The 22,648-nt window shown below is 50.0% G+C and overlaps 4 protein-coding genes and 1 non-coding gene across 6 annotated transcripts; 2 read left to right on the top strand and 3 right to left on the bottom strand.

Annotated features, from left to right (window-relative positions):
• Positions 1-545: 545 nt before the first annotated feature.
• LOC9271320 (uncharacterized) lies at positions 546-2,003 on the bottom strand. Its single transcript, XM_015773626.3, has one exon. It carries the CDS (start codon positions 1,976-1,978, stop codon positions 977-979), a length of 1,002 nt encoding a protein of 333 aa, XP_015629112.1. The 5' UTR covers positions 1,979-2,003; the 3' UTR covers positions 546-976.
• A 423-nt stretch (positions 2,004-2,426) lies between these two features.
• Positions 2,427-2,497, bottom strand: TRNAG-GCC (transfer RNA glycine (anticodon GCC)). The gene has a single exon. It is a non-coding gene; the product is annotated as a tRNA-Gly (tRNA).
• Positions 2,498-5,136: 2,639 nt separating this feature from the next.
• On the top strand, positions 5,137-9,908 carry LOC4331559 (protein NRT1/ PTR FAMILY 5.2). The gene is made up of 3 exons (XM_015777400.3): positions 5,137-5,419; positions 5,556-5,773; positions 8,164-9,908. Exons 1-3 carry the CDS (start codon positions 5,266-5,268, stop codon positions 9,592-9,594), a joined length of 1,803 nt encoding a protein of 600 aa, XP_015632886.1. The 5' UTR covers positions 5,137-5,265; the 3' UTR covers positions 9,595-9,908.
• Positions 9,909-12,320: 2,412 nt separating this feature from the next.
• Positions 12,321-16,430, top strand: LOC9271469 (protein unc-13 homolog). Its single transcript, XM_015774897.3, has 5 exons — positions 12,321-13,000; positions 13,095-14,009; positions 14,082-14,549; positions 14,627-14,813; positions 14,898-16,430. Exons 1-5 carry the CDS (start codon positions 12,419-12,421, stop codon positions 15,890-15,892), a joined length of 3,147 nt encoding a protein of 1,048 aa, XP_015630383.1. The 5' UTR covers positions 12,321-12,418; the 3' UTR covers positions 15,893-16,430.
• On the bottom strand, positions 16,231-18,195 carry LOC4331558 (uncharacterized). 2 transcript variants are annotated; one of them, XM_026023832.2, is made up of 4 exons: positions 17,999-18,195; positions 17,788-17,891; positions 16,656-17,664; positions 16,231-16,550 (listed from the first exon to the last, which is right to left on the bottom strand). In XM_026023832.2, exons 1-4 carry the CDS (start codon positions 18,089-18,091, stop codon positions 16,536-16,538), a joined length of 1,221 nt encoding a protein of 406 aa, XP_025879617.1. In that variant the 5' UTR covers positions 18,092-18,195; the 3' UTR covers positions 16,231-16,535. The 2 variants fall into 2 exon arrangements, with proteins under 2 accessions (XP_025879617.1, XP_025879616.1); XM_026023831.2 differs by having other exon boundaries at positions 16,231-16,540.
• Positions 18,196-22,648: the final 4,453 nt, after the last annotated feature.

Below are 22,648 nucleotides of genomic sequence, written 5' to 3'. Positions count from 1 at the left end.
AACTGTTCCATTTTTTTTCACTCAAGCTGACAACACATTGGCCATATAGAAAATGCACATTCACAGTTGCATGGTGGAATTTATCCAGAATGACAAATTCGCAGTTGATGCAGAAATTCAGCAGAAAGCTCACAGATCTTAGTCTGGCCAGTTTTCACATTGAACTTCTGATTTTTGAACTCAGCAAGTCAGCAAAAGGAAGTGGAATAGTACTCTGTTACCTGGTTATCCTCCCCATATGAACATATGTAAATGCCATGTACAAAAGCACATTTGTGCTGCAGGTAGTAAAATCTAAATCAATTACGCATCACATTGGTCTCAAAAGAGAAGTAATAAACCATTAACGGCATCATCCATAAAACCAGAAATAGAGCTGAATATGATATCCAGAAAACACGAACACAGAATATTCAACGAAACGAAACATTACTAAACAGATCATTCCAACTCTAGCCTTGGTTCTGAACAGAAAGATAAAGAAACAAGTTATCATCAAAGCATAGACTTGAAGGTAATCAGAAGAACATATGACTTCCTGTCAGTGTGTTTCAGATTGGCAAGTCATTTATAAATAAGAGCTGTGCTGCCTCCTGCCTGCTAGCCAGCAGGCAGCATGTACATTGCTAAGCTCACAATGCATAGCAACTAGCAGACGGTCTGTTCACATTGCTTTGCGGAGCAACAGCCTACAGTAATGCAGAGAGCATGATCTATCATCAAGAGGCCACATAACATCTACACTTCTACAGTTCAATTGTTCCTTTGTCCCTCAGCCTCAAACTCTGTAAGAAATGTGAATCACAATTACAGGGCGCAATGATACACAATTGCAAACTCGCAACCAACTGCACAAATTCAGCATAACCAACCTCTCACAAATCGTTCAGTCAATCGTAAACTAATAATCCTCAGCCAAAATCAAGATTTACATGTACAATTCACCCTATTGTTCTGATCTCCTGAAGTCGCCAAACTAGCTATCATCTTTCAGCTTCCTGACCTTGTCGAGGAATGCTTGCCGGCCGGGGAACGGGTTCCCTCCCTGACCGCCGGAACCAGGCAACACCTTCTCGCCGAGCACCTCACCGCCGCGGCTCCTGCGCCGACCCAATCCCAAAATGTCCGTCTTGGCCGTCGTCCTAGTACGGGCCTTCCTCGGCGTCCCTAGAACACCGCCGTCCTTGACGCCGGCGTTCACCCCGAGCATATCCAACTTGGCACCCCTCACCTGCGTCTCCCTCCTCAGCCGCATCCGCTCCCTCCTCTCGTCCCGCTTCCCTCGCGGGCCGTCCGTTTCAGCCCCGATGTCGAACAGGGAGCTGGTGGTGGTTTGCCTCCGGCCGCCCTTTCGCGGGATGCGGCCACCGTAGGAGGTGCCGAGGAGGCGGAAGTCGAGGCGGCTCCACCCCTCCTCGTCGGAGAGGTCCCAGCCGAAGCGGTCGGCCATCTCATGGAGCGGCCCATCCTCGCCGTCGCCGTCGTAGTCGGTGTCCCCGCGGAGGAAGCGGTGCGCGTGCTCCCACTCGACGCGGTCGACGTAGACCGGGTCGTCGAGCACCTCCCGCGCGAGGCTCGCCCATGCCGCGGTGTCCCCGTAGTCGAGCTCGGCGACGACCCACCGCAGGTAGGACGGCGGGAGCGTGCCCAGCATCTGCCCCTTGTGCTTCCCGAAGTCAATCACGCGGTCCCTTGCCGGGCGCGAGGACGCCGCCGGCCCCGGCGAGGCGGCGGCTCTGAGAGGCCGGAGGAGCATGATGCGGGTTCGGAGCGCCGCGAGGGGGCGCCTGCGGTGGTGAGGGATAGGAGTGTGGCGAAGGAGAGGAATCGCCCCGGGCGAGGATACCGGCGGCGCCGGTGAGGAGGAGAGGCAGGGTCTCGCGGCGCCGGCGCCGGCGGCGAGGGGGAGCATCCTGCACTCGTGTGTGGCGGCCGGTGAGCGGTTCCCGGTGGAGAGGCGCCGCTGCGTTATTCGCATTCGCGGCGGGTGAAATTATCCACTCGCCCACAAGATGGGCCGTACCAAAGCCTAATATTGCCTTGCTTCTATGGGCCAAAATTGATGGTTGCTTCACTTTAAACTTGTGGCCCATACATATGGATGAGCATTCCGAAGGAAAGAGCCCATGAAACCCATTCCGAGGTGAAGCCGTAGTTCTAAAATTTGGGAATTTCGCTGAATATCCGTAGGGTTAAAGACAAATGAGATTGCTACGACTGAATATTTCGTATTTGGCCAGTATGTTGAACTGTTGATAAGATTTTACAAAAAAAATGGAACCAAAGTAAATTTCACAGGTACTAGAAGCCTAGTGTGGTAACATCACAAAAGGAATGAAACGTGGTAAATCGGTTTGATCGAAAGTTAGCCCATGATGTTTAAACCAGCAAAATGATCAATGTGTTCAGGTGACAAAAACGAAAATTGCACCAGCCGGGAATCGAACCCGGGTCTGTACCGTGGCAGGGTACTATTCTACCACTAGACCACTGGTGCGCTTATGCTGATAAGTCGACAGAAAAATTAATATCATTTCTTTACAACCTGGAAAACAGAATATGACTCTTGATGTCTGGTAGTTTCGTGATAAAAATTTCCACACTGCTGATTGCTCCCGTGAACTATACAACCTACCTGAATCTCGAATCTTTCTATGAACGGCCGCACCAACTGAGCAGCTGAGCTTCTTCTTGACATGGAAAAGCAAAGCTGTTCAACTACTTCCAGAAATACCAACTGATCTCAAGAAACAAAACGAGCCCTCACCAAATCTTCCGGACTTTCGGTGCCCCCATTTCCGTCAGCCGACGTACAGCGAAAGAGCAGATATACGTACATTTACACCACGAGGGAGAATACCAAGGAACGAGACGATGTTTCCCCTCACTGCTCCGCGTTGCGCTGACGAAACCGATGGCCGATCGATTTGTGCCCGGCCGACGTATGCGACGCGACGGTAGATCCATCGGCGGGAGGTCTCCCTTTCCTGCGGGCGCTTGTCACCTTCGTCCCCCCCATCTCACGGACGCGGCAGCTAGCGGCGGTGACGCGGCTACTTGCTCCGGCCCTACGGGCTTGTCGCCAGGGGCGGATTCACAATGGAGATGGAGGGGTCTTGAGACCCCACTACCACCCTCGGACAGTGGAGACCCCTAAGCCTCCACTAATTTTTTTTCTATGGATCCATAGGATGTGAGAATTGGAGGTTCGATTTATACTGATGTAGTTTATTCAACCCTTACTATTATATTTTTCTAGATATGTCTCTGCTCGTCGCTACCCAAAAACATGTACAAAGCCGGTGGTGATGGAAGCAGCAGTGATCGATCGATCGATCGATCGTCTGATGATGGAGTACAGACAGCAAAACAAGCGGAATAAAGAGGGGATTGGAAGGTAGTAGCTACTCCAGCTACTAGTACACTGCAGGTCCGGATTTGTGTTCGGCTCACCTAGAGAGGTAGAGATCGCGTGGTAGATGCGTTGCCAGTATCTAGAGCTAGAAACCGGTCGCGATCCATGTGAACACGCACGCCCGGCCGTAATCCGTAGAACAGTAGATAGCTCTGCTCCTCGATCGATCAGAAGGATATGTACCGAGGATTATTGCAAAGAAGCACATTACCAGTGCCCATCTCGTCGGTTTGGCACTGTTTGATGATTGATGCTGCGAAAACGTACCAGCGATGCCATGCCACTGAACCCCAAGCAGGCTACAGATCTGCAGATGCATATGCCAGTGGAAGACGTACATGCATGTACGCGCGTGCGTGCACGTATGCTGCTGCTACCACGGCGTTCGCGCGTGTTGGGCTTGGACCGGAGCTAGCGCCAAGCCGCCAACTCGATCGAGAAACCGTGGGTCTCGGCACGTTTCGGCCGCGGTCTTTCGTGTCCGCATTGGGGACGCCACGAGCCCGCGGAGTCGAGTCGGCAACGATCTCACTTCTCACCTCCCACGACGCACGCACGGCGCTCGAGCTGTGCGCGCGCGTGCGTGCGTGCGTGTTGCTTTCGATGGGTGTGGTTGGCTAATCTCGCCGCGCGGAGCTCTTCACGGCGGACGCGACGCGTGCACCGCCGTATCGGAAGCGAATACGGCCACGGAGAAGGCTATGTACGACTCCGATTCCATCGATCGGTATTGCGCCCTCGACGGCGAAAGCCCGACAGCCACGCGCGTACACGCGTGCCCGCCCACCTGCTAGTGTGGCTGGCCTGTAACAAGCCAGCTTCGTGTGGCACTATGGCTCAGATAGTCAGATCACCATCCGTATAATTGACTATATTATCCCGATCTCGTGCTAGATCTGTGGAGCTTTACACGGGTAGATAGATGCAGTGATCGATGCACTAGTATTACATGGGTATACTGTTCCGTGTTCCCGCGTATGCACTAGTATGTCACATGTCACATATAGCAAAGCTAGCTAGAGCAAGCAGTGGGCAAGCAAGAGAGAGCTGCATGCGTCGTCGATCGCTAGCTTTTCTTTTTCTTTTTTCTCCTTGCTGTCTCAATCCTGATATCATTTAGTTCCACAAGCTATAATAGTCAAGCTGATACCACTATGCTGATAAGAGTGGTAACTAACGGTGTCCCGTAAAACTTGCCGATGTCATGTTGGAAGTTAGTAGACCGTGCAGTGGTGGGGACTGCGCGCCTACTGATCGACGACGTACACACAGTGGCGAATCCACTGTTGGGGCTCCAGCCCCAGCTCTGGCTGACAAGGATTAACCCCAGATATCTATGCGCAGTGAGTTTATAGTGCCACCAAAATTAATTACAGCAGACAGCCAACCAATGATGCATGGCTATTGGCTGGAGACGTTTAGGGTGAAAGAAATGATGTGGATTTCTTTTACTCTCGTGTTCTAGTAGTTGTCAGTGTGTAGCCCATACCTATAATCTTTCAATCTTCTTCACTCTTCAGTTTCTTTCATTCTTTAATCCACTACATTTTTTTCTATCCATATAGGATTTTGAAATATTATTGATATAGGTCAAAGACATGATTATTTTGTATTATGACGTTAAATAAAGCCCCACCTATATTTTCATCCTACATTCGTCACTGCGTACACACACGAGTATTGGTACTGTGCAAGGGGGGCAACAAGTCTATAAATGCAGGTCCCAGTATCGCTAGCTACCTATCGGAACAGCTCTCTCTAGCTAGCACATCAGTGTGAGAGCTTCAGGCAAAGCTGCTGCCGAGAGTGAGCAGCAAGCTGGACAGTCAGTCAGCTAGCTATAGCTAGTAATGGCGGTGACCGAGAGCTTGCCGTTGCCGGCCATGGAGAACGGCGAGGGTAAGGGAGGCGGCGAGTACACGCAGGACGGGTCGGTGGATCTCCGGGGAAACCCCGTGCTCCGTTCCAAGAGAGGCGGCTGGACCGCCTGCTCCTTCATCGTAGGTTAGTTGCTTCTTCCATGTCTCCGGCGACCTCAGCTAGCTGCCGTATGTGGCATGGCGCCATGGACGATGCAGTGATAGATGAAACTGATCATTACTGTGATCTGAGCTGATGGATAACGTACTGTACTGTGCAGTGTACGAGTTGTTCGAGAGGATGGCGTACTACGGGATAGCGTCGAACCTGGTGATATACCTGACGGACAAGCTCCACCAGGGGACGGTGGAGGCGTCCAACAACGTCACGAACTGGTCCGGCGCCGTCTTCATCATGCCCTTGCTCGGAGCCTACGCCGCCGACGCCTACCTCGGCCGCTACTGGACCTTCGTCGCCGGCTCCGCCATATACTTCTTGGTATCACCGTCTAACTTCACCCTTTTTTTAATTTTCTTAATTAGGCCCTGTTTAGATTCTCTAAAATGGCAAAAATGTACCATTTTGAAGCACTTTTTTGTTATTTTTATCTAAACACTAATAGTAAAAGTTGGCAATTTGCTTTTTGACATTTGCTAGTCCATAGTAGTAAATTGTGCCAAAAAGTGATTTGGAACCACTCTCTCCCCACACCAAAAAGTACTAGAATAACAAAAGTTTAGGATACATCTAAACACCAACTATTACTTTTGCAATGCCAAAACTTTTACTGCCAAAACTTTTGCCATTTATCATTTGCCATTCCAAATTAATCTAAAATGCCTTTAATCATCGTATTGAGAAGCTATTTAGCTAGCAAGATATGTTTGGTAAGTAGCCCGTGCAGATATTACTCAATGATTTTCCGATGATTTGAATTTTAGTCTCCTCAATCGTTAGATTAGATGATTAGCATCAATGGATGGACGAATTGTCGTATTTGCATGGAGTTACTAGACTAGAGAGTGGACTTGGTAAGCAAATCGATCTGCAGTTTTTGTTTGACTCACTAGTGGGCCAAGTCAGAGACTGCCCTGCGCTGCACCTTACAATTAGCACGTTTCACTTACGCAGAAATTAAACCACGCTGCTTCTCCCAAACTAATGATTAGTAGCTCACGTGATTACTGCTTACCTGCAAAAACTCTACTTCCTCCGTTTTACAATACAAGTCATTCTAACATTTTCTATATTTATATTGATGTTAATGAATCTAGATATATATATATCTATCTAGATTCATTAACATCACTATGAATGTGGGAAATGCTAAAATGATTTACATTCTGAAACGGAGCGAGTACTAGTTACACGTTTTGTATGTTTTCCCAGCTTGGTGGAATTTGGGGCCGACCATTCGTTCGAGGTCCATTATTAGGGCTTTAAGTTACACTGTAAAGCTAATTCAGATTGCAACATTACGATTCCACTTAGACGTCATGTTATATATGTACTTCATACAGAGCAACTTTATCTAATCTAGAAGCCTGAAATTTCACTAATTAAGGCATGTCTTCTGTGAGCCATATTCGGTAGGAAATATATAGCTGTCATGCAGCTTTAAGTCTATAGTAAGGCTTATCGTGCTTAATTTTCGTTAATTAGTAGGGGGCCAGACTTAACGTACAGTTTGATGTTAACGTGCAATTCCACGGGTGTGAAATGCTGTGTTGTCTTACTCTACATTTCTACAAGTCAATGCACGAGACACTGTGGGCCCCGATATGTATGGATTAGAAGAAGCATGTGTCATCACAATGATTGGAAACTTTTTATTAACACTTAGGTTCAACAAAAGTTCTTATTATTGAGCACGGTCTACTTTCAATATAGATAAATTAGATACAACTTTTCTATCGAAATAAATTATGGAAAATGGGGAATCGGCAATTGTGCCTTGTGTGAATGGCCTCCAAGCCCAGCACATCCCTAGCAATATATACACATACACTAGTTAAGAGAGATAGCTATAGGTATCATATTTATAGTGCGAAATTTAATAATTGAGGTTAATAGAGTTAACAAGAGATACTAAATTTTGTAGTAATAAATATAGTATCACCCCGATGGACTCACTGTTAGAAAAATGCCTACACATGTGGATGAGTCAAGATTTAACAAGTATCAATCAAGGTGTTAATTTCTTCAGTATTATATATACTATTGTGAAATGGCACGTCACGTATAAATAAAGACGTGTGTATTACGATCTGATTATCGTGTATCCTCCGCTACCATTTCTTTCTGTAATGTCAAAATCGCGCTACTTCTATCTGGTTTTTAAAATTTGACACCATAAGCTTTTAGACGTGTGTGTGACTATTCGTTATATTTGGATCTTTTTGGTAATTTTCACCTATTTTGTTATGACTATGCTTATAGTACATTTAATAATAAAATAAATCACAACACAATAAAAAATAATTATGTTTTTTTAATAAGAAGGATGATTAAAGTTTTTTTAACAAGATAACGGAGAGGAGAGATTCCCATCTGAATATATTGCTCAAATCGTCATTGACACATAGGGAGTACAACCGATATTAGCAATTACTCCCTCCGTTCCGTAATATAGCAATCTAGTACCGGATGAGACATCTCATAGTATAATGAATCTGGACAGATCTTATAGTACAATGAATCTGGACACTACGATATGTCCCATCCGGTACTAGATTGCTATATTATGGAATGGAGGGAGTAGTAATTACAAAGCAGAAGAGAAGATGTACAAGGATGATTAAAGTTAACGATGTAAAGCATGGTAGTATGGCTACCAATTTGTGCAAAATCACATGCTACTGGAGATGATAAGTTGAACGCTGATGCAGGGGATGTGTTTGCTGACGCTGGCCGTGACCATTCCGTCGCTGAAGCCACCGCCGTGCGCCGGCGGCGTGTGCCCGCCGGCGTCGGCCCTGCAGCTGGGCGTCTACTTCGGCGGCCTGTACATCATCGCGTTCGGCAATGGCGGCACCAAGCCCAACATCTCGACCATCGGCACCGACCAGTTCGACGAGTTCGACCCCCGGGAGAAGATGCACAAGATGTCCTTCTTCAACTGGTGGATGTTCACCATCTTCGTCGGCATCCTCTTCTCCTCCACCGTCCTCGTCTACCTCCAGGACAATGTCAGCTGGTCCGTCGGCTATGGCATCCCCACGCTGGGCCTCCTCGTCTCCATCTCCATCTTCCTCGCCGGCACGCCGCTGTACCGCCACAAGGTGCCGCAGGGCAGCCCGTTCACCCGCATGGGCAAGGTCGTCGCCGCCGCCGTCTGGAAGTGGCGCGTGGCCGTGCCGGCGGACGCCAAGGAGCTGCACGAGCTGGAGCTCGAGGAGTACACGAGGAAGCGCAAGTTCAGGATGGACTCCACCAACGCCATGAGGTTCCTAAACAAGGCCGCCGTGAAGGAGGACGGCTCGCCGGCGGCGAGGTGGAGCCTGTGCACGGTGACCCAGGTGGAGGAGACGAAGCAGATCGTCAAGGTGATCCCTCTGCTGGCGACCATGTTCGTGCCGTGCACGCTCATCGCGCAGACGAACACCCTATTCGTGAAGCAGGGCAGGACGATGGACCGCCACATCGGGCGCCACTTCCAGATCCCTCCGGCCAGCCTCGGCGCGTTCGTCACCCTGAGCATGCTCGTCGCCGTCGTGGTGTACGACCGGCTGTTCGTCCCGGCCATCCGGAAGTACACCAAGAACCCGAGGGGCATCACGCTGCTGAAGCGGATGGGCGTCGGGCTGCTGCTGCAGGTGGTGGCGATGGCGACGGCGTCGCTGATGGAGAGCCGGCGGCTGGGGTACGCGCGGCGGCACGGGCTGGACGCCGCCGCCGCGGAGGTTCCCGTGCCGCTCACCATCTTCGAGCTGCTGCCGCAGTACGTGCTGATGGGGGTGGCGGACGCGTTCCTGGTGGTGGGCAAGATCGAGTTCTTCTACGACCAGGCGCCGGAGAGCATGAAGAGCCTCGGCACGGCCATGTCGCTGACGGCGTACGGCGTCGGCAACGTGCTCAGCAGCTTCCTCCTCTCGCTCGTGTCGCGCGTCACGCGGGAGCGGGGCGACGCCTGGGTCACCAACAACCTCAACGCCTCGCACCTCGACTACTACTACGGCTTCCTCACTGTCCTCGGCGCCATCAACGCCGTCGTCTTCGTCGCGCTCAGCAGCAGGTACAGGTACAAGGTCGAGTCGACGGAGACGATCGACATCGCCGTGGACGTGAAGGGTGACACAGCCAAAAAGATTCAGAACTGATTATACTCTGTAAAAAAAAAATCAGCTCAACTATGAACAATGCAACTCGCATGCAGTACAGTTAGATTGGTCCGGACTATAAACTTTTCAGGTTAATTCTGTCATGCAGTCATCCTGATGAAAAAATATACCCAAGAATATTAATCTTGAAAGGGGAAAGGTAGTAATATTCTTCATCTGCATGAAATTTGTTAACCTTTCTAGAAAGGAGAAAAATATATCTCCAGTCAGTATCATTTCTTGGGGAAAAGGTGTAAATCGGTATCAAATATATTTATAACATGATAGTACGTATATGTTGGAGATTTGCTTCATGGATTTTTGAATAGTTGGATGGGATTAGTGGACATGATGGCCACATGGCCTGATGGTCCACGGATAGCTGATCTTTGTGGCGCATAAATTTCGTGATATTGACCTCCTTAGCTCAGTGACATGTTTGACTGGCAGAATTTTCTTCAGAACGGGAATCGTAGACAACAGCTCGACGCATCGATCAGTCATCAGTGGACTGGAGCGGATAATGACCAATCTTATCTTAGTTAAGAGTACTAATTTTACTCAGTAAAACGCTCAGTGAGGATAAATACAACTCTACAAGGTTTGCAAATAGTATTAGCTACTTGTCAAGTTGTTTGCATAGACTTACTGACTGGAAATTGGTTGATATCTCAGTAAGAACACATCAACAAGATCATGACTGTAACTGGCACTACAGGATGGCATCTTTATCCAATGTGCATGCAGAGATGCGAAGTGCCGCAATAGGCGTCTAAAAGAAAACGTGCTGCCCCAAAAGAAGGGAGCTCGCACTACGGAGTACCTATTTGGGCACCGTTCTTTTGCCAGGTTCGGGCTAGGTACTCTTCTAGATATTTGCGACCATATTTTTTAAATTGTTAAATATTTTTTCGAGATAACGTGTTATATAGAAGTGCCTTTATCAAATAAAATGAGCTCATTTTCCAACTCTCCAATATTAAAACATAATTAATCATGCTTAATAGTCCACATCGTTTTGCGTGTAACCAATTAACTCAGCTAAACATCATAAACAAACGGGTTTAAAATATCTTGACAACATTGGCCTGGCGTTTGAAAGCAAGAATTTGGAGCACATTCAAGAGGATAAATGGTATAATTTTAGGAATTCTAAGATGCCGCACATGAAAAATGAAAGATTCCTTCAATAGATAACTTTGCAATGGTTGTTCAGAGAAAAATTCTGCAAACGATACCGCTGTCATCTTCTAGCAACAATGCATGTAGCTAAGAAACACCCCGAAAGCTCAAGTGGGAAACTGAGAAACAACTAAACAAGTGAACCAATCATCATTTAAATGGTCAAAAGAAGAAGTCTGAAAAGTATGATATTGCATTACAAATTTTCCATTGGCGAATTGGCCTGAAGTGAAGTGACGAGACAGGCTCTCGCTGGGAGCATTCCTCAAGATTCAACGACTGTCACTGAACTGAAGTCTGAATAAGCCCATTCCCATCATCCCATGTAATGTGATCAAACGAGCACACGATTTTCAAATGAGCAGAAGAATCCATTGTACTTCTCCGAAACCTCCTTATCCACTAGTCAAAAGATGACTACGGTTGTGTTTATTCCTTCCAAAGTTGAAAGTTTGGGTTGAAATTGGTACGATGTGACTGAAAAGTTGTGTGTATGACATGTTGATGTGATGGAAAAAGTTGAAAGTTTGGATCTAAACACAGCCTACTTATCATCGACGATGCCGTCGAATGTCGCCAAGTTGATTGACTTGGAAAACCTAAGATCTTGTCCATTTCTACAAGGTATGGTTCATGTTTTAGTGAGTTCCTACGGGACCATTCGCAAATTATTGGATATGGTTGTAACTTGGTATAGTGGATGAGCGCACTGGGCCAATGAAGAATCATTATCTTTGACCCCCTGATTTTGTTTTTGCGGCAAGCATTATTTTTGGCTTCACTGATAGATTTATCCCAGTTCCTTTCGATGGAAAACTGGCATGTCGGTAACATGCAAATTACAAAAGCATGCTGATACGGAACTTTCAGGCATCATCACTTCTCTTTCAGTGGAACTTTTTATTTAGAGAGATTGTGATGTTGTTACGCACGTTATGATTTTGTTAGAGTATAGTTGGAGAGACATTAAAGATAAAGAAAACAAGTTGGAGAGAAATTAGGATTGGATTGATTCATATCGAGCTCTTCTTATCTCCCATATCTTAGGGTGTGTTTCGTTTTATGGCCATCTAAAGTCTAACCTTTTTTTAATCTAAGTCCAGTCCCCTTCGTCGACACGCACCCCTGACCTCATATTTTCGCTTATTTTCGCTTATACTTATGTTTCTCGGCCAAAATTTGAATTTTCAATTTTAAATTTAGAGTAGATTTTGGGTTTTTTTAAGTTTATTTTTCAGCATTTGCTTTTAGGTCGCTAAGAACACGTATATAAAATTTTTATTCATAAATTATTTTTCGTTTGTAAATACACTGTTTCGCTTATTCCCACGTTAGGCTGGAGCTGACAATGAAGGAGTTTAATTGGACTATATTTCCACATCGTTTAGATGGGCCATATTAGGCTGGAAGCTGACATTTCGGCCGGGGGGTATGGATTGAGTTGGGCCGAAGAAGCCCATAGTACAACCTGCGCGCGCTGACGTGTCGCGGTCGCCCGCGACTTCGGCGCGGGAAGCGGGTGGGGCCATATGGCAGCGAGACAGCCGGGCCCCACCACCCCCCGGGATCGTTTGTGGCGCCCACCACCCCACCTCTCCCTCGGGCCGAAAGAGCCGCTCGCTCGATCGGCCGGAACGGAGAGATGGGGCGCCTCCAGCACCACCACCGCTCCCGCTCCGCCTCCTCCTCCTCCTTCGCGCGCTCCTCCGACACCGCCGCCACCGACGCCGACGCCCGCAGCCTCGCCGCGGACGCCACCGTCGACTGCCCCTTCGGCCACGTCAATGGCCTCACCCGCTCCGACCTCCGGGAGGCCGCCTACGAGGTCTTCTTCATGTCCTGCCGCGCCGCCGGTGGCGGCCGGCTCAACTACTTCCCGGCCGGGGAGAGCGGCGGCGGCGACGTGTCGCCGACCATCGGCGCCGGCCCCCGGGGTGGCACGGGGATGAGCGTCGTCAACAGCAGGGTCAAGAGGGCGCTGGGGCTCAAGGCGCGGAGGTCGTCGCAGCCGACCACGGCGCGGGTGAGCTCCATGAACGCGTCGTCGGCGCCCGGCTCCCCCGGCCGCGCCATGTGGGCGATGAGCCAGCCGTCGACGCCCGTGTCGCCCGGGAAAGGGAGGCGGCCGATGACCTCCGCCGAGATCATGCGGCAGCAGATGCGTGTCACGGAGCAGAACGACGCCCGCCTCCGCAAGACGCTCATGCGCACCCTCATCGGCCAGGTCCGTGCCCGCATTGCATTGCATTGCGTCGTGACGCGTCGCCGCCATTGATACGCACTCCACGTTGTTCGATTTGGTGATCCACTTTGTGCAGGTGGGAAGAAAAGCCGAGACGATCGTCTTGCCCCTGGAACTGCTCCGGCAGGTCAAGCTCACCGACTTCGCCGACAGCGGCGAGCACCACCAGTGGCAGCGCCGGCAGCTGAAGCTCCTCGAGGCCGGGCTCATCGCGCACCCGTCCCTGCCGCATGACCGCCTCAACGCGGTGGTGCTCAGGTTCCGCGAGGTCATGCAGGCGGCGGACACCCGCGCCATCGACACCGGCAAGACGTCGGACGCCATGCAAGCCCTCTGCAACGCCGTGCACGCCCTTGCCTGGCGCTCCGCCCCCGGAAGCAAGGCCGCCGGCGGCGACGCCTGCCACTGGGCCGACGGCTACCCTCTCAACGTGCTCCTCTACGTGTCGCTCCTCCAGGCCATCTTTGACCTCAAGGAGGAGACCGTCGTGCTCGACGAAGTCGATGAGCTCCTGGAGCTCATGAGGAGGACATGGCCAACGCTGGGCATCACCAAGATGCTGCACAACGTGTGCTTTGCATGGGTCCTCTTCCAGCAGTACGTGGTCACCGGGCAGATCGAGCCGGACCTCGCCGGCGCGGCGCTCGCCATGCTCACGGAGGTGGCGGCCGACGCCAAGCAGGAGAGCCGCGACCCCGTGTACGCACGGGTGCTCTCGAGCATCCTTGCCACGATACACGACTGGTCGGAGAAGAGGATGCTTGGCTACCACGAGTGGTTCGGCAACGGCAACTGCGGCGCCGGCGGCGCCATGGCCATGGAGGGCGCTCTGTCACTGGCGCTCGCCACCACCCAGATCATCTCCGACAACGCGATCTTCACGAGCATCAGCACCGCGGAAACCGAACACGAAGACTGCAGCGTCGGAAGCTTCGCCGGCGACCGTGTGGATTACTACGTGAGGTGTTCCACGAGAAGCGCCTTCACGAAGGTTAGCTTCCTACGCGTTTGGCCACGCCATGGCGAGCGTCTTGTGTTGATCTGCCGCGGAAACGTGTGCCAGATACTGGAGAACGGACTCGGGCAAGGGGACAGCCTGATCATCGATCGCCACGACGACGAAGACCCGGGCGACATCCTGGCGCGGCTCGCCGGCGACACGGAGCACATCGCGCTATCCGAGCGCGACGCCTTCGGGCCGGTGCTGAGGCGGTGGCACCCGTTCCCGGGCGCCATCGCCGCGGTGACGCTGCACGGCTGCTTCGGCGTCGTGCTGAAGCAGTACCTGGGCAAGGCCACCGTGCTGAGCAACGAGCTCGTGCACGTGCTGCACGCGGCGGGGAGGCTGGAGAAGGCGCTGGTGCAGATGGTGGTGGAGGACGTGGCGGACAGCGACGACGGCGGCAAGTCGGTGGTGAGGGAGGTGGTGCCGTACGACGTGGAGTCCATCGTGTTCGGGTTCCTCAGGACGTGGGTCGAGGAGAGGCTCAAGATTTGCAGGGAGTGCATGCTCCGAGCCAAAGAAACCGAGGTTTTTTGTTGCGTGTTTCTTTTCGTCGAACACGTGTTCTGCACGGTGCAGTCTCAAGAATTGCATATTTTGTGTAGAGCTGGATGCCGAGATCCAAGAACGAGCCTTACGCGCAGTCGGCGGTGGAGCTGATGAAGCTGGCTAAGGCGACCGTCGACGAGTTCTTTGGCATACCGGTGGCCGTGAGGGATGACTTGGTCCAGGACCTCGCCGACGGCATGGAGGCGATCTTTTTGGAGTACATCTCCTTCCTCACGTCTTGCGGTTCGTAGTCGATGTTACAAATTACAACAACATTCCTCGCACGAATCCGAAATTTATCTTGATTTTGGTGCGTCGATCGAGCAGGTAGCAAGCAGAGCTACCTCCCGTCGCTGCCGCCGCTGACGAGGTGCAACCAGGACTCGAAGATCATCAGGCTGTGGAAGAAGGCGGCGACGCCGTGCCGGGCGCCCGTGTCGAGCCCGCGCGCCCACGGGCACCACCAAGGCCAGGGCGGCATGGCGTCCGGCGGCCAGAACCCGCGGCCGTCGACCAGCCGCGGCACGCAGCGCCTCTACGTCCGCCTCAACACGCTCCACTTCATCCTCAGCCACGTCCACGCGCTCGACAAGTCGCTCTCCTTCTTCTCCCGCGGCAGGTGCTCGTCGTCGCCGTCGTCCGCCGCCACCGCCCGCCTCCTCGCGCCGTGCTCCCACTTCGACCGCGCGCGCGCCGCGGCGCAGTCCGCGGTCGGGCACGTCGCCGAGGTCGCCGCGTACCGCCTCATCTTCCTCGACTCGCACCACTCGTTCTACGACGGGCTCTACGTGGGCGGCGTCGCCGACGCCCGCATCCGCCCGGCGCTCCGCACGCTGAAGCAGAACCTGTCGCTGCTCCTCTCCGTCCTCGTCGACCGCGCGCAGCCGGTGGCGGTGCGGGAGGTGATGAAGGCCTCGTTCCAGGCGTTCTTGCTCGTCCTCGTCGCCGGCGGCGGCGACAGGAGCTTCACGAAGGAGGACCACGGCATGGTGGAGGAGGACTTCCGGAGCCTGAAGCGCGCCTTCTGCACGCGCGGCGAGGGAGTGGTGACCGAGGAGGTGGTCGACGGCGAGGCGGAGGCGGCAGAGAGCGTCGTGGCGCTCATGGGGCAAACGGCGGAGCAGCTCGTGGAGGAGCTGAGCATCGCGTGCGAGTTGAACGGCACGGCGAGCTCCGCCGGCCAGAGGATGCCGTTGCCGGAGACGACATGGCGGTGGAGCCGCACGGACCCGGACACGATCCTCCGCGTGCTCTGCCACCGTGACGACGAGGTGGCGAGCCACTACTTGAAGCGCGCGTTTCAGCTTCCCAAGAGGCGGTGACGATCGAGTGCTAGGCTTTGTTGCACACTTCGATTTGCAAATTCAAATTACGTGGGGTGCGTGAACTCATGTTGGAAGCAAATAAATTTAAAACATCTGAAAAATCTGATTTAGCTTCCATTACAAAACTTCAGAACTCTGCTATCCAAGCAAGTGTAACTCTCGTTTCTCTTCTGTTGCAACATGAAGATACTCATACAGGATAACATGACTAGTGTGTATAGGATACTTAGCACAAGGATCAGCTGCCCATGATACTAAACACTTGTTAAATTGTGTTCAACATATGAAGTTATGAACAAAAAAGGAAGAAACAAGTCAAACCAGAGAGGTAGAAAGGAGGTAGAAAGGCATAAGTGCAATACACCATATTGACAATGTAACATCGAAACAATACACCATATCGACAGCGCCAAAAAAAAAAAGATCACCATAATAGAATATGGATGGACATTGTTTACAACAAATAAAAGAATTTGACAAGCAACATCTTTGAATAAAGCATGCCACTACTTCCACAATCTCACTGACTCTATATGTATGTTCTTCTCACAAAAGCATGTATGCATCTTCTGCAATTTTCCTCCTGAAACCAAACTCTTCCAGCTTCCAGCTTGGAAGCTTTCAGTAGCAATTCACCACTTCATCCTGCAAAGTTCTACAAGATATTCATCATCAGCTCAAAATGTAAAACTGAAGCTCCAGTACATGACAAATTCAGAATCAACATCGAAACTAGGTGTGACAGTGACACTAAGCTTACCTGCCCAAACCTTGTTCTAGTCCTCATAAACCCTCCTCTTGTCACCGGATCACCAGCCTTGGAGCTGCAATTCCAGTAAGCCCCCACGGTTCCCAGGATGGGCATGTCGTCAGGGCTCGGGCTCGGAGACCTCGACCTCCTCGGAGACGAGTTGGCAGAGGATATCTTGATGTCCTCCACGGTCAGGGCCCCAAGGATCGGCCGGTCTTCTCGGCTGATCGGCGAGAAGGACCGGACGGAGTTGCTCTCCGGCGTCCCCGAAGAGCCCAGCCATGTCGAGAGGCTCGCGTCCACCGAGACTTCTTGCTTGCTTGGCGTGCTGGGGCTGTAGTCGGAGCAGACCACCTGCCACTCTCTCTTCTTGGCTGGGATCGCCGGCTCGGGGAGCAAGTTCGCCGTCGTTCTGTTCTCCTTGTCCGAAGCATTCGGCGCGGCGGTGGCGGTGGCGGCGCGGGCCTTGGCGTCCTTCCACTGGGTGAGATTCTCCACCGAGCTGAGCACCGGATTCGCGTCGCGCGTCTGTTGAGGCGCGGGCGGCGCCTCCGGCGAGGTGACGCCGGAAGCCGCTTCATGGCCGCCGCCGCTCTCCTTAGTCTTGCTCATTGGAAGCAGGAAGAGCGACTCGCACGCCTCGTCCTCGCCGCGCCCGATGCCGAGAAGGCCGTCGTCGTCCTCGTCGTCGATCGCGCACTCGTCGAGCCCATCCGCCTCTTCCTCTTCGTCCTCGTCTTCCTCCTCGTCCTCGTCCTCGTCCTCGTCGTACTCGCTGTCATTGTCGCCGTAGGCGCAGTTGCTGTACCTGTGGTTCAGCGGGAAAGCCTCGGATTTCGCGCAATCCGGTGCCAGCATCCACCTCGCCTCATCCTTGTCGTCACCCGCCGCCGGCTCGGCCTCCTCATCATCCTCCTCCTCCGCCTCCGGGATCGCAGCCGCCTCGTAAGTGGTGACGTTGGGATCAAACGTCACCTTCTTCTTGATGACGGTCAAGCACAAGTCATCAGTGGAATCCCTAAACAGATACACACACATCAACACCCCCACAAATCAGCACACCAGATCAAGCGAATTCCCGCACCAAATCAAGCCATCCCGCTGATCAGATCAGCCACAATGCCCACACACGAACACACACCTCAACTCCAGGAGCGTCGCCAGCAGCGGCGCGGCGGCGGAAACAACGTCTCCATCCAACGCGGCGGCAGCGGCAGCCTTCTTCGGGGAAAGCCGCGGCGTGGCCTGTTCAAATTCAAATTCCAAAACCACAATTTAGAGGAGAACTCCGAAACGAACAGACGGATATGGCGGAACAGAGCAGAGAGAGGAAAGGGATTGACGCCACGTACCCGGGCGCGGCCGGAGGGGGAGTGCGCAGGGGAGCGTTTCCGGCGGCGGCGGCGCTCCTTGGCCCCCCCGAAGCAGCCAAGGAAGCAGCCCATGGCGAAGGCAAGAGGGAGAGGGAGAGAAAGGGAGAGGGGATTGGAGAGGGTGGAAGAGCTAGTGAAGAAGAGGAGGCGGAATTTGGGGCGCAACGCAAGCAAACGGAGGCGAAAGAGGAAGCCGTTGGGGAAAAAGGCAAGCGGCGCGCGGTAACGGTCAGGTTGACCCAGCTGGCATGTGACCGTTGGATGGATGGAACCGATGGCTACCGTGACGAGCGCCTTTTGCGGGGTCCACCCGCCAAGAGGGGCATGGAATCCGAGGGCTGCAGTGACAACTTCGCGCTGGGCTGAAATGGGCCGCGACGCCCTCTATGGACTATGTGGGCTCTCTGCCCAGAAGATTGAACTTACCTGTGACTGCGTCTACTGAATCCCTGTCTTAATAGTTGATGAGAGTTGCATGAAGATGAAACTAAGAATCAGAAGAAAACCATTGGATGTTAGTAGCTGATGGTAACCCATCGTATTGCCATATCAATTACTATTGACAAAATCGGTCTGAATTCTGGCAGTTGAAATAATAAATGCTACTGTGTATAATTTCTACAAGCACATTGCTGACCATACTCGGCAAAATGGGTCAAAAATTAAACCTTTCGGTATCTTTCCCTTCTCCTTTCTACATGCTGTACGCCTGTACCCAGTGGTATAGTAGCTTTCTTAGGGCTCTGACCAAAAACTCCACGTCAAGGCCATTTGTTTATCACCAGTTCTTCCTCCATTGCAAGGTTAGCTACATTTGCAGTACCTCCTGAACAGAGATGGCTTGAGTCTGCTGGAGTGAGCTTATGTATACATCACTGTTAGGGGTACGCAGAAGCCAGCAAAATTGACACACTACAGCTCTTGCTACACATGCATAGAGCAACAGACTCCACATGGTGCAAGATGTGCCGGAGATTAAGCTTCACGGTATTTACATTATTGAACATATGCAAGTGTCCAAGTATTCATCATCAGAGTCATCCGTATCGCTGCAAAATATTAAAACGAGGATCCATAGTTAGAGGGAAAAATAGATGCACTGCAGCAAAGATAAACTTGAATTCTCAAATCGATTTTGAAATATAGTCAAAGATCGGCACAATTCTGATACTTCAAATGGAGTAATTAAAGGCAGGGCGCTATTTCAAAATGCATATCATTTACAGAGACAAAACTAACGTCCAAGTCTATACCATCCAACCCCATACAAACACCCAGAAAGAAAATATGATACTAGGCATAGTCATTTATCTGTGTGTTTTGACTCCAATTGAAATGATGCCACCAGGCAGAAAATCAGCTTGAGTCAACTAATAGTTTTTGCACAAGCATACAAGGATGGTCTTTTGTAATTCTATGCGCAAAACTCAGTCAGCTAACCCCCAATAAAATTATGGCTCTGCCAATAAAGGTCCTCATCATTTAGAAATATTTTTTTAGAATAAACAAGAACGATAAGTTACCGAGCATGGAAGCCTATAAACAGGTAAAGCAAACATCTTGAACAACATAAGTGTACCACCAAAAATACTCCCTAGTTTAAACCAACTTCATATAAAGTGGACTTGAGATGCTCCCCTTGTCATTGCCCAAGCAACTGTGATGAAGCCTCCTACAACCTATTCGATTGAATCCCACATATGTAATACTGATCAATTACTAAAGATTTTTTGAGGAAAAATAACTACTAAGGTTCTCCTAAAAGCAAAGCTGTGACTATGCACAGTAAATGTGCTCATAAGCATAACTTCATACTGCCAAATTGTCTGTAATTCTTTAGTTTACATTTTGGTGGGATATCTAATTTAGCTCCCAACTTTTTCATGGACTAAGACTAGATGGCCCTGGAATTGGAACCAAGCAGGATCAACCCCACAGGCAGCCAACAGCACATGAGCTGCACATGGTAGGCTTTATCTCAGATTAACAAAGGTTCAATTAGCTCGTACAATTAACAAGACTGTAACCCCGGAATTGCAAAGTTACTTAATAATCGACATTCCCATGTAAAAAGAAGTTAAATAATTGACAATTTATGTGGTCACTCCTTTGGAGCACGTGAATGTTTCCTGATTCCTATCAAATTTCTGCAAAAAATCTATGAACCTCCTACATTACAAATGGGGCCTCAAGTCCCAACTGGGCTGATGCCACGGATTACACATGTTAGAGAATACACAAAGTCTAGGAATGGGAATGTTGTCCCATGTAGGAAATTTTCCTCTGTCATCCACATAGTAGCGCGAGGATTATAAATTTCTGACAGTACTGTTTATCAGCGCAGTCAATCTCCTTAAAGTTCGACCATACAATCAAAATTTTCCTGCTATCTTGTACCACTAAACCACCTTCAGGCTGGAGATGTGATCATATCATAGTTCTGGTTGGCTGTTAATCAGATTGGGATGGAGCTGGAAGCCCAGAAGAGACTAATCTATTATGTCATACATCCACTAGAAAGAAAAACACAGACAGAAACACTAAACATTTAAAAACCCCTTTGAGTAGCAGAGTACATCTTCAGTTGTAGGCCAGGTTGTGCAATTCCAGATAGCGCAATAATTATGTCACTTGATCAATGTTTTGTTATTGTATGTACATGTGACTAAATCAACATGTCCAGCTGCCCAGTTGACTGTACATATGTAACATGTCAACCTGCATTACTTGCTTTAAGTACCACTTCTTTTGAGCTACATTTAATAATGGTTTTGGGGGGTATCAGATTGTCAATCATGTATTGTTAATTAACATGTGCAGCTTCACATGCGCCACTAATGTTCAGTTAAACTAAATAAGTAAAATTTAATAACCATCTAGAATAACTAAACTCAAATGATCATAGCCTGGCAATAAATCCAGAAATCGCAAAAGATATACCACCACCATTTGATTAGAAAAGCTACTGCTTTTTTTCATCACACCGATGGGCAAAGATTTCTAAACTAAAGTTCACATACAACATCAACAAATAACCCTTTTATGTCCAAACTAAACAGTGCAGACTTTTCCTTAACAGGTAAAGAGGCCTGTAGTTAATAATGCCAGTCCAGCACTAGAAAATGCAGCATATTCCAACTATTAATTCATTTGCGTTGTTCCCTCCTTACATGCTTATTTCAGTATATAATTTCATCTGGAATTCTGGATATGCCACCATCGACTATCCTTGACAGTTGACATTGAAATAAGAACATTAAGGCGTAAATGCCAATCATAGGTCAGTCCTCTAAGAGGTCCTATGCAATCATTTCATATAAAGGTTTTCATCAATGTACAATGGTGAATAGATATCATCTCTATGATAATGTACTTGGCTCCTTTTTACTTAAATAATTTGAAGACCACGCCTACAATTATAAAATGCTAGTAAACTGGTCACAATAAGCTTAAGCTAATTTCTAGCTACAGGTTACTTCAGAAAAGACCAGGAAAAGGACTTAAAGATTTAGGGGCGATTGCAAATTTACCACTACTTTGAATCGTTATTGCAAAACTGCCACTAGAAAATTGCAAAAATGCCACTAGAACTGTCATTTGAGTGGCATTCTTGCAATATTGAAAAAACCGGTGGCAAATTTGCAAATGCCTCGAAGATTTATGCCACTAACTCAAATTAGATGATCGAAAGCTACAGCCAAACAATTCAGCTCATCTTGCTGGGTGGCATACTAGAGTTTGAGATGTTCCTAACAGATCCCATGTTCTAATGTCATGTATCTTGCCGAACACCTACTTTTGCTGAGTAGTGAATTGATAGCTTAACCTCTTCTAGCAAAATACAGAAAAATAACCGAAACTAACATTTGTCCACTTTCCGGCTTGGCTAGCCCTAGACGACATCCTCACATGTCATTTACCTATCTGAACAACCCTGTGCAGCTAATTTGTCTAGCCAAACAGGAAAACATTCACCAGAATGTATCGCTAGCTACTGATACTATGCAATCATATAAGGGGATAATTTGTCAGTGCAAATAAATTGGTGCTTTGGGATCTCTCTTTCGATGTCTCGTTAACATGTGGTCACATTTCAATATTTCATCCAGACAACAGAATGAAAAAATTTCTCAAAGCACAACGAAAGGATGCACAAAACAAATTTAATTGAGGCAGCTTATTTACCTAGGCTGGAATTCCCTGACCTCGATGAGCTTCTTTCCATGCCTATCCTTCCACTGCACGCGCCGTTTCGATCCCCTCATGCCCTTCCGCGCCGTGCCGCCCGCGGGATGCGCCGAAAGCAGCGCCCGGCGCTCGACGGAGACCACAGCGTCCCCCTTCGAGCCGGCTGGCGCGGCCGCGGGTGCTCGGGATCCCGCCGCCGGCGAGGGAGAGGCCAGATTCTTACCGCTGCCGTTACAAGACACACTCCTGAAGCTGCGGCGATCCATCGCCGGGTGGCATCAAACTCCTCGTCCCCCAACTTCGATCCCCCCCCCCCCCCCCCCCCGCTGACTCAATTCAATCCGTCATGCAATCGACGAGCCCGAGAATCTCCAAACACCCAGCTGATAAAACACCAAAACAGAACCAAATCCGCACGAAATCAAGCCATAATCCAGACAC

The sequence above is a fragment of the Oryza sativa genome, chromosome 3, assembly GCF_034140825.1.
Source record: "Oryza sativa Japonica Group chromosome 3, ASM3414082v1".
Lineage (NCBI taxonomy): Eukaryota > Viridiplantae > Streptophyta > Magnoliopsida > Poales > Poaceae > Oryza > Oryza sativa.
Note: the sequence above shows the minus strand (reverse complement) of the source record. Positions and strands in the feature narration are given on the sequence as shown.